At 35.4% G+C, this 12,298-nt stretch overlaps 1 protein-coding gene across 9 annotated transcripts in view; it reads right to left on the bottom strand.

The window, feature by feature from the left end:
- The window catches only part of KCNT2 (potassium sodium-activated channel subfamily T member 2), a 354,895-nt gene that overhangs the window by 69,811 nt on the left and 272,786 nt on the right, over window positions 1–12,298 (bottom strand). For all 9 annotated transcript variants that reach the window (XM_082615038.1, XM_082615036.1, XM_082615040.1 and 6 more), the window contains one exon: window positions 7,476–7,610. In XM_082615038.1, the coding sequence (XP_082471164.1) occupies window positions 7,476–7,610 (135 nt within the window). The remainder of the gene's footprint in view (window positions 1–7,475; window positions 7,611–12,298) is intronic.

Here is a 12,298-nt window from a genome sequence, read left to right on the forward strand (position 1 = left end):
TATATATTAAAGCAAAACAAACAAACATCAGAACATACAAATCTGAAAATTATTTATAATATTTTAATAAAAATATTACTTAGTGAGCTATTGTGTTACCCTATAAATTTTGATCTGTGGTGGCTGGGAATGATGTTTCTGAATATCAAAGGGTGTATATTATTATGAAAGGTATAGAAACACACTTAGATACATGAGACCCCAGTTTTAGACTATGATTGAATATTGGAACTAAAACTAACATGAACATATTTTTTCACAAATATTTTTAAAACACTTTAGATCTGAGTCTGGGGTAGTAGTAATAAATGACAGTATAATAAATATCAGATATCTCCTGCATTTTAAATTTTAATCCATGTAAACCAAACGAAATATTAAAAATTTTGCACTGTATAAAAAATCACTCTTGCATTGATAGGTATTCGGTATCAATGTTTTGAATTACATCATTTCCCAAGTGCCTATGTGTGTTATTTCTCAGTAAGACTATGACTATTTTGCTTGGCAAAAATAAAATATTCCTTTTTTATTTTTTTATTTTTATTTTTAACTCGACATTTATGCTCTTATAGTCCTTGCAATTCAAAAGTCTTCTAACTGGTCGGTTTTCACCCACTCTCACTTTTCCCCAAACCATTCTTCACACTGTAGCTAAAATAATATTTTAAACTTTCCTATCTTTCAATGATTTCCTGTTATTCTTAAAATAAAGGGCAACTTACTAAAGTGTTCTTCAAAGCCCTGAATAGTCTGGCTTCTGGTTTCCATCTCAGCCTCTGGCATACCTTCCTCTGGCTCTGCTCCAAGTCCTTGAATGTTTAGTACCTAGAGCCTTGGTATTTGCTGCCCCCATGTGGAATGCTCTGTTCATCTTTTAAGTCCACTTACTGCCTTTATCTTTTTAGTAAAAGACCAGTTCCTCAGGGAGAAGCATTCCTTCACCCACTGGACTAGATCACATATATCTTTCTATTTTCTTTCAGTAGTTGTCAAATTTATAATCCTCTAGCTAAGTCCTTAAATGACTTAATACTTTCCTTGGATAGTAGAGCAAAACTTCCTACCTCAAAATGTCTTGGGCATTTGAAGTGGTTGCTTTTCATTCAAGGCACATTTTGATGTGCCTATTTAAATTTAATTTAGATACTAATACTCGTTCATAAAAATGTGGAAACTTTCAATATTTTCCAAATGTATCGAGCGCCTTGTTAGGTAAAACTTTAGCAAGAGAAACTTAAATTTGAAAGTGAAGACCTGCTTTTCTTTTAATTTGGAAATCAGACAGGGGATCTTTGTGCAAGGAAGATTCACTTGAGTGTTTCTCTTAGAAATGTAAGGAAAGGTGCTTAGACAGGTAGGAGAGAAAGTTTAACAGGACCTAACTTGACAAAGACCTTATCTGCTAATGTCTTCTGTGTTCTGAAATGCTCTCTGGGGGAGGTGGTGGGCCAGCTGCAAAGGATTCACAGTCTCTTCTGAGCACAGTAGTGGAGCCATTCCCTTCCTCAGTGGGTCTGGAACCTCTGGGCTAGAGGTCATCCCAGAGGAAGTTTGCTGCTTTATGGGGCTACTAAGAACACATAAAGGAAAACTCACCTTGCGAGAAAGAACACATCTGGCTAAGGACCCACTTAGGTCCTTCTGGAAAGACAGCTCATGCTGGCACAAAGCATGGCTGGAGGTTCCTCTTAGTCCAGCCATCCTAGCACACACTTCAGAGTGCTCACTAAATGAGTGTTAAAACTCTGGACACCATGCTCTAGGCTTTGGATGTTAAAGATGAATCACTTCCTGGCTAGGTTCTCTGGGGCCAAACCAGCAAATAGGTAATTGCCACACAATGTGGATGAAGACACATTAAACTGTGTTGTCCAGCTTTCAATCACAAAACTATGTCACAGATGCCATTGCAGACGGAAAGGAATTCTCCCCATGCCCCCAAGGCTCCCCTAACTCCTCCTTCCCTTTCCACCTCCCACGCACATAAACACTGCCAGTGAATTAAGGAGCTTCTCCTGTTTGCCTTTGGTCTTTTGGGACTAACTCTGAAGGTCCTTGGACAATCCGGGGAGAAGAGAGTCCTGTTGAGTAAAGCTGTGAGTCCTAGTAAGCTGGGCAGGTAGGGGCTCAAGCGATCACTCTGAGCTTCTGAATAACAAATGTAACCTTATTCCAGACTGGTCATACCAGTTACATCAGTAGTTGTGAACTAGAGAACTCTTACTTTCATTTCGTACTTGAATTCCATCTCATTCTTGTCTCCTGGGCTCTAATATAAGCACAGATTGAAGACTTTTCTAACATATTCCTTCACAGTTTTAGAAGAAAAAATGTAAAAGTCAAAAAACCCCACATCCAAACAGAATGTCAAAATAATCAAGTTAAAATGGCATGGCCCAAACAGCTAAACAGTCAGAAATGCTAGCATAAAATGTAGCATCACCCCATATAAAGTAACAGTATACAGTACTCTTTATTTGCCTAGTACCATCTTCGTAATCTCATTGAAATTCAGTTTCCCTCATCTCTAAAATACATGTGGAGAATAATTAACCCTTCTTACAGTGTCAGTGTGAGGACAGGAAATCAGGTATGTAAAGAATCTGTCACAGCAATTGGAAAAATCTACCCTAACTTGCATTAGAACCTCCTCCTGTTCCAGAAGGAGTAATACACCCTCTAAAGTTACTGTAATGGGCAGTTCATTTAGAATATAGCTAACTAGTGATTGAGCTATGTAAATAGTACATTTAAAGGTAGCATAGCACACGTTGAAAATATGTAACAAAGTAACAGTATACAGTACTCTATTTGCCTAGTACCATCCAGATACTACGGAGATCACAAGATTTGATTGTCTCCTAGAAATAAATAAGCCAAAGAAAATATTGCATCTAAATTCTTGCCCTAATTTTCTAACTAATACAGTAACCATGATGTCTGCTTACACATTTTCATGACCACGATATTTTAGAAACTGCAACTTGAGGACACTGCCAATTATTATCTGTCTATTATGTGCCTGGTGCTGCTGAGTGCTTTTCAGAAATCATCTCACTTAGTCCTTTCAACAACCTTGCTGGGCAGGATGATGCCATAGTGTGGGCATATTCAGGCTGCCCAGATTAAAATGAACTTGATGTTAGACTCTGGGACTCTTCTGATTTAAAGCTTAAGCTCCATCAATACCAGCTTCACGACTCTTAAGATAGTTCTCACTTTACGTTAAAATGCTTCAGCACAAACAGTGTGATAGGTTCAAGGTTTGGTTTAAGAGAAACTCCAGGTGCAGCTAAGCATTCTATTTCACCACCCAGGGTGGCACAGTTAGTTTTTGTAATCAGAGTACACATCCCAGAATTGACATGGCTTCTGTTATAAATACTTCTATCAACACCCCAGCCTTACCAGTTAACCAGTAAGAAACTGGCTCTCGTTTGAGGAAATGAATGATGGTCATAAAGATGCAAGGACTGGCTGAGATCTTTTAGACATACTATTGTTGAAATAATTTCTAGGCCCAAGATGGAGTGGCTCCTGGCCTGGCTGTCACGTCAGCAAACCAAAACCTAAACGTTCCTGTTCCTGTAAATGTCCCACTTGACCAGAAATAGATTATAGTCAGTCAGCCAACCCCCAAATGCCAAGCCAACTCTGGGCTCTGTACTTATATCCTTGTTCCTTATTCATTTTCTCTTTTTTCTCTTCCTTGTTTCTTATTCTTTAAGCTATAAAAACTTCCTGCCTCTCACCCCAGTTTGGAGTTCTCTGGACCCTTGGGAATGGAGACTGTCCACTTCATGACGTGTTAAAATTTGTTTGTATTACCTAAATTGTGTTCTTTAAACGTTTAACACTATTTACTTTTGCATACTCGATGTGTAAGAATCTAGTTCCCTTGGAGATGGGGCCCTAGGCTTTTATCCTAAATAAATAGTCTGCTATCCACCCACTGTGACTGGACTTCTGGGTGCCTGATGCTTACTAATAAGAGTAACTAGATCCTCTCTCTGGAGTGCTGTCATCTGCCTCTAGGAAATTTCATGCAAGCTGGTGGGTAGAAAATCTGAAAGGACAGAAAACTGGGAGTAGGAGGAAGACAGAAAAGGGAAACAGAGTTGAGATCTGTGTTAGCCCATAGTAGATAATCAGTAATTGGCTGTTTAGGGTTTCAGCACAGGACTGTTTGTCATGACTGATCTTGGAGTTTAATCTGGGTAAAGAGGGAAGATAGCCCTCAGGTGACTAAGGACAGTAGAATCAGTGGACAGTAGATTCCAGCAGAAAAGGACTGCCTGGAGTGGGGGATATGGGAAGCAATGAGGTAGAAAATAAGTAGTAGTGCTCAGGGAGTTGAATGAAATTCAGAATACGGGGGATTTTTGGTACTCTAATGACCATGAGAATAGGTGGCTAAGGTGAGACATCGAAAGGACCATCTGGGTAGGATTTTTGAAAACATCAAGAATTATGGTAGAAGCAGGGTTGGTAAGAGTCACAGTGAATGAAGAAATGAAACCTTCAAGGAATGTGGCAGAGTGACCTCAAGGGTGATATCTGACTGACTGCACCGATAAAATGAAACTACCAAGTCTGTACGATTTGGGTCATTTATCTACATAAATGGTATTCCATATACCATAGGGACCCACTTGTATCTGACTCTTTTATTATGTAAGACTAGCCTAGTTTAGTATGCCTAGATTAACAGCTGATGAATTACTCCATAAAAAAGTTTCATAGATTTTTTAAAGTTTATTTTAAATATTACCGTATTTTTTAAAATTGGAGTATAGTTGATTCACAATGTTGTGTTAGTTTCAGGTGTACAGCACAGTGATTCAGTTACACATATCTATCTATCAATCTATCTATCTATCTATCTATCTATATATATATATATATATCTATATATATATCTATATTCTTTTTCAGACTCTTTTCCCTTATAGGTTATTATAAAATACTGAGTAGAGTTCCTTGTGCTATACAGTAAGTCCTTGTTGGTTATCCATTTTATATATAGTCATGTGTATATGTTAATCCCAAACTCATAGTTTATCCCTCCCCTCCTTTTCCCCTTTGGTAACCATAAGTTTGTTTTCTATGTCTGTGGGTCTATCATAATTTATTTTTTCCTGAAAAATATTGTTATGTACTTAGAAAAATTGTAAGGCCTTTACGGGCACAGGAAAAGAGAGATCAAAATTTGGGTATTTCATAGTTCTTTTTTTTTTTTTTTTTTTTTTGCAGTACACGGGCCTCTCACTCTTGTGGCCTCTCCCGTTGCGGAGCACAGGCTCTGGACGCGCAGGCTCCGCGGCCATGGCTCACGGACCCAGCCACTCCACGGCATGTGGGATCTTCCCAGACCGGGGCATGAACCCGTGTCCCCTGCATCGGCAGGCGGACTCTCAACCACTGCGCCACCAGGGAAGCCCATATTTCATAGGTCTTTTCCAATTTCTGCTTGAAACTATTCAGTATAGATGTTTTTATGAGCCATAAAAATTGCATAATTTCTAAAATGTTCTGCTGAAGATAGGTAACCTTAATAGTGAAAAGATCCAAAATCATTCATTCACTCATACAGTCATTCTTTCAGTATGTGATGCCTCCTCCACCAGGTACTCAGGGAAGGCAGCCTTCCCATCATCAGCAACCACGTGTGTGGCTACCCTTAGTTATTCTGGTCAGCTAGTTCATTGAAAAAGATTAATTAGAGCCTTTGCACCTCTCAGCAAGATGGGGGTTTATTATTCTCTTGAAATAAAAATAATTCATTCAGAGAATATGTCAAAGCAATAGAACTGTCACCATAAGAGAAATAAACTCAGAATAAGCTGAAAATTAAAATGGCATGTTTAATCAAAAAGACCAGGATCCTCTCCTGTTAAAACTATAATTAGATTTTGCCAAGCATGGAATCAAAAAGTATGATTTTACTTTATTCATTGGCTATAAATCTCATCCATCTGAATTCATTTTCTACCCTGTGGTTTCCTTTCTCATTTTCTAGAGAAAAAAGAATGCTTATATATATGTCATATTTTCAACATGTGCTATGCTACCTTTAAATGTACTATTTACATAGCTCAATGACTAGTTAGCTATATTCTAAATGAACTACCCATTACAGTAACTTTAGAGGGTGTATTACTCCTTCTGGAACAGGAGGAGGTTCTAATGCAAGTTAGGGTAGGTTTTTCTAATTGCTGTGACAGATTCTTTACATACGTGATTTCCTGTCCTCACACTGATACTGTAAGAAGGGTTAATTATTCTCCACATGCATTTTAGAGATGAGGGAAACTGAATTTCAATGAGGTTAAGAAACATACTCAAAGTCACAGTAATCTTCTGCGGGAACCTCTGGGATAGAGATCATGTCAGATGAAGTTTGTTGCTATATTGTTCCAAGGTCTGTAGCTTTTCCACTCTGCCCCACGTAAGTGATAAGTCTATGGCTAATAATTATAGTAGCTAACATTTATTGAGAAATTGAAAACGACCCGGCAGGTACTAAGGCATTATATGTTTTAAAATCTCCAACAACTTTGTGATTAAGACATCAAGGGTTAGAGAAGGAAAGTAATTTGCCTAAAATCATATAATAAATAGTCAACTTAAGTGAGACACACATCTTGGCTCTCTCTCCTGAATTCTGACCTCACACTATAAACAGATAATTATCCTCAATATATGATTTGCTACAATACAAAGGTATGAAGTGAGGGGAGATAAAGATAAGAGTTCAGATTGCTTTATTTACTTTCGTCATTTGGTAACTCAGATATTTCCTTTAGACTTCTGCAAAATTCATAAAACTGAAATAATGATCTTTTAGTTATTTAAATTTTAAGATGATTTTAGGAAGAATCATTCCAAGTGACACCGATGTCTTGATTTATTGGCAGTTTTGACTCTGCTCACAGCATGAACTTTTCTCTTGTCAGTATTGCTCATTCTTATGCAAAGATGACCCTAATGGGAATTCCTATCCGGATGGGTTTAATTATTGAAAGATAGGAATTGTCTTTCGTGAGGAAGTGAGGATAACATTGTGACTTGGCTCCTAACATGGGTATATTAACCTTGCAATCTTTTCTTCCTGGTTACTCAGTATGTAAATGCATACCTTTGGCTACTGCTGGGCATAAAACCAAAATTAAACATGCATGGTTTGGCAAAAATCATGAATGTTACTGCACAGAGTTTTTTAGAATTTCTTAAACTATATGAAAAAACAAATGCATTATTCTTTTTATTTTTAAAAGAACTGCTGACCTGGTGTTAAAAATTAAACTTCACACAGCACCAGCCATACATTAGGTCCTAAGTAAGTATTTTTTTTATGATGAAATGAATAAACATAACTGCAGTATAAATGTCTCATGTTCATTCTTTATACACAGAGTCACAGAGTCATATATTTCACAGATGTTTAAGGGCTGGGTTATCCAGACATTTACCTGAAAAGGGTCTGCACGTTTACAATCGTTTTGGCATCTGCCATGTAGTCTTCCTCTGCACTCATGGTGCTTTCTTTGTCCACAACCACCATGTTGGCAGCGAAAGTCACTCCACACCTGAGTAAATCATCTAGACTTTGATAAAAACCAACAGAGAAAAATGAACTTTCAATAAATCTCAGTACTAAGATGGTGCTAAAACTTGCTTACACCCCTGCGCTTATAGGCGTATAGGTTGCCCTTATACGTGGTTTTCACAAAGTGGACACTGGTAGATGTTATGGGAGCTAATATAAGACAGTATTCTCTACTGATATGAAGTAAATTGTATTTGGGGTTTCTTTATGTTTCATTAGATCTCAACCATTTCAAAGCACATGCATTAAGGATCTTTATTTAATAATACTTATTAATTTTATAAATAAAACATGGAAACACCCATTTCACAATCAAATAGAATTAGAACATGTTAGAACCTTATTTTTACAATTAGCACATTATTTCAAAGACACACATTCACATTTTTTATCCCTGAGGCACTTCTGGTAAGAATAAAAATGAACACATATTAATTTAGATGGTCAAGCCTAATAAGGAAATATATTTATTAAAAATACTTATTTTTAAATGTCTATTATTTATTTGTGTAAAGCTATGTGTTATAGATTGGTCCTGCACAGGCAAGAGCACGTAAAATATATAAATATCGGTTGCATTCAAGCCTACCTTTTAGCCACTTTTGAGCAAGTGATTGAATGAACTAATTTTGTTGGTTGCAGGAAATAATTGCTAAACTAGGACACAAGTTCCTATGAGTTACCACAGAGTCAGTCTTCTCCCCATCACTGATAAAAATTTTACCTAGCACTGAATTTAAAAACAATGTTACCATAAAAGCTAAATTAAGAAAACCATTATCTCATTGCCTTTGCTTCATACAAACTACAAAAATAGGACTGAACTGGATAAGGGAGATTGTATCAAAACTTGAAGGAGTGCAAGAGTGTTCTAGGTTCAGAACTGATTGAAGATAGATAAGAAGAATTGGGCTAATTGATTTCTACCTCTTTTGATTTAAAATGAGAAGTGTAAATCTTAAAGAACAGTAGCTCTTTTTAGCTTCTTAAATGGAAGAGTCAGCTCCCCAAGGATCTTCTCCAAGTGCATGATCACTTGAATTAGTCATCTCACTAATTCACTAGAGGGAATTTTCCTTTTATGGGAAGGCAAGAGGCAGGATTTCTTACTCTTTTATATGGTGAGAGAGTACTACAAAAACTTTGAGTCCAAGATCCCCAGGAGTAGTCCAGAAAAAAATAGTTCACTTGAATCAGGCACATTGTTCTGTGGCAGGGATTTTATGGCTAAAACTGTGGAAACAGAATGTTATTCCAAATAAATTTCCTATGGTGAGAGTGGCCAGGACCATAACATCCAATCAGTATGATGACCAAGTTTAAATCTCTAGGAACACTTTACTAGGGTGTTCCTTTTATCTAGGAAATTCATAATTGTTCTTACATCTATTAAAATACATTTTTTAAAAAGAAAGAAGTAGGTGGAAAATGAATGTGATATGGTCCCTTAGGTACCATAAAAATGATGCTTAAATCTTATGTCTTCGACCGACCTTATTTTAGTGGTAATCCACTTTCTCATATTTCATTTCTTACAATCTTTACTTCCCTGATTAAAAAAATTATAATTGTCTATATAGGAAAAGGGAAAGATAAAGTGGTAGAAGGTAAGCTTGACTGAAAGAAGATACACAAATAGAAGTGATAATAAAAATGAATATTTCATCAACAATAAATCAATGAAGTTGAGACTTAACAAAAAACTTAACTATGAGAGTTCCTGTACTAAATAGTCACTAACTACCTAAACCTGTATATATCAGTTAATTCCATACTCAAAGTATTGACCATTGTAGTTGACACATAACTTTGGCAAATGATTTTAATAATTATTATTAAATATAAGTTTAAATCTAAAGAAATCTATAGAATCTATAGAAAATATATAAAATTGGAATGACATTTCTGAACCACATAGAAACTTTTTTGTTCTTCATGTTTTCACTTTAAATTATTTATATTCATTTAATATTGTATTGCATTCTTTCTTTCCTTTTTTTATTTGGCTACCGATTTATTCTTATAATTCTGTGTCTATCATATGTCTCCCCACTATCTTATCTACAAAGCTACTGCCGATTTTTTCTTTAGCACTATTGTTTTACACAGTTTGGTCACCAGATGGCGGCCCAAGAAAAAAGTCAACATGGATGAAAAACAGTTACAGATAATCTAACTGACATTGCCCCTCTTTCTACCTTTCTCTGACTTCCTTTTCAAAGAGAACTGGAAGGTAAAGGAATGAATATAGGTGAATGTTTGTGAGTGTGTTCTAATTCATTCATAGTTTTCTTTGCTTATTTATGCTTACGGAAAATTTCAAACATAAGCAGAAGAGAATACTATATACTGAACCTCCTGTACAAATCACCCAGCTTCAATAATTAGCAACTTGTAGCCAATCCTGTTTCATCTCTAATCCTAGGGGTTTGATCCTTTCCATTCTTCTTTTCCTCCCCGTAAATACTTTTATAGGTGGAGAATTCATTATATAGTTTACATCAAAAAAGACAGATGAGAGGTTTATTTTATATCTTTTAAATATAATGTTCTAATGAATTTTAATAGAATACTCTCACAAAAAGAAACATTTCTATTGATAAAATATGGATTGATTTCATTTTCATGGATTTAAATAATAGTTTTAGTACATCTACATTTTAGTTAGTTGGTTAGTATTATGCAACTGATAACAAAAGTTATTTTAATGTAGAATGGAAGCTAAATATATGTTAATCTGTTTGGCCTTTAATGTGTCCACAGCCAATAAACACTGTCAAAGTTACAAAGCTTTGTTTTTTCAGCATCTACAAGATGAAATGTAAGCATGAAAGTTCTCAGTGGATAACTTTTAGCATTTTATTTGGAATGTTTTGGGCTGATTTTTTTTAGAATGGAAAATTAACACATTTTATAAGCATACTAGTTTTCTGATCTTTTAGTTTTTGCATTTGTTATAATGTCATGTGAATGCATATAACAATTTGTATAAGCATTGCACACATTTGACCTTTAATTAACAAATTTTGGGAAGACTCTACTATGTTACCAGAATAGACTGTCAAGGAAATGCTCCAATTAATAAATCTGATTTAAAATGAGCATTTCCAAATTATTTTGAAGGTTTCCAGAAGTTATGATAATGATACCGATGCATCACAATGTTGAAATTCTAGGTTTTCTCTACAAAGATGTTAACAGTAATAAAGTTACTGCTATAGATGACACAAAACTGGAATAGCTTTAGAAAGGGAACAAAACTGACATGCAACAAGATTTGTTTCAATTCAACAACAGATTACTGCTTAGGAAGTTTGAATGCAAGATGTATAACACGAGAACGTAAGCTCCACATGCAATGGACATCATATTTTCAACACTGAAATGGCAAATTACACTCATCATGCAACACAGGGGTGCAGCACATGACAAACCACAGGACACCACACTAGCTAGTGTGTCAAAGATTTTGTCACCTACTTGTCAATAGAGCCCACCATGTAGTAAACCATTGGAAACCAACAGATTGCATCCAGAAAATGCATATCTGGCCTAAGTAGCAGATGGGTTACAAAATGAAACACAATGTCACAACAGTGGCAGCACTTCTAGGGAAAGGAAGTAAGTTGACTTAGTTTTCATTTCCAAAACTAAACACTGTTGACAAGATTAATTTTAAGTGCCTTTTCTCTTAACATTAATTTTAAAATGTCATTTGCACTTGTTATGAATAATACAATGCACTCCACAATGATAAAAACAAGTTGCATTTCTGCTTTCTAAATCAGAAACATTATGGCATTATTCTACAAAAACACTAAATTGATACTCTTAATTTATGACTAAAGAGTCTTGTCAGTGAGTTTAAAATTATTCATGCTGAGAAAGTCTTGTAAAATGGGGAACTGATGATTTTATTTTGATGATATAAAGCATAAGGAACTAAATTAGCATGCCTATTAAGAGCAATTTTCTCTAAGGGATATACAGAATCACAACATGTCCCTTAATATATCAACATATCAATAAATAAATATAGTATATGTACCCATCTATATATATATATATATATATATATATATTATATAAAATTAAAGTAATTCACCTTTTACATTACTGATTTCCTCAATATATATTGTTGAGCAAATCTGTATTGCAACTGAAACCTTTACTCTTTATGCATATTTAGGGAAAGAATCATGAACCTGGAAGCTTCCTTAGAAATTACCTAATCTACTGTATTCATTATGTAATTATTTGAATTTGTATTCATTTTGAATTATTAATTCTCTCATGCATCTATTAACTCAGCATATATGTATCCAAACAGTTTTATCTAACAGACATTTTAGTATATGCAGGTGTATGCAAAAAGAATATGTTGTTAACTTGTACTGTAAGAAATAGAGTTTTTGGAACACATAAGTAAAAGCACAAAATTACAACACGTTTTAATCTGAAAAAAATAAGGAACAGGTTGCACTCAGGAGACAGAGTTCAGGATCATTTCACAGAGGAAATATTTAATTTGGATGTTGAAGAATGAGTAGGAGTTGACTCAGTAAAGGAGAAGCAAAGGGAACCTCTAGGCAAAGGGAAGTACAGCCCCTGCAGTATCCCAGGTGCTTCTCCCTGAAGCTTGAAGAAGTCTTGTCCTCCCTGATTTATTTTCTTCCTGTTGATCAT

The sequence above is a fragment of the Mesoplodon mirus genome (genome assembly GCF_964341445.2).
Source record: "Mesoplodon mirus genome assembly, chromosome: 3".
NCBI classification, from domain to species: Eukaryota; Metazoa; Chordata; class Mammalia; order Artiodactyla; family Ziphiidae; genus Mesoplodon; species Mesoplodon mirus.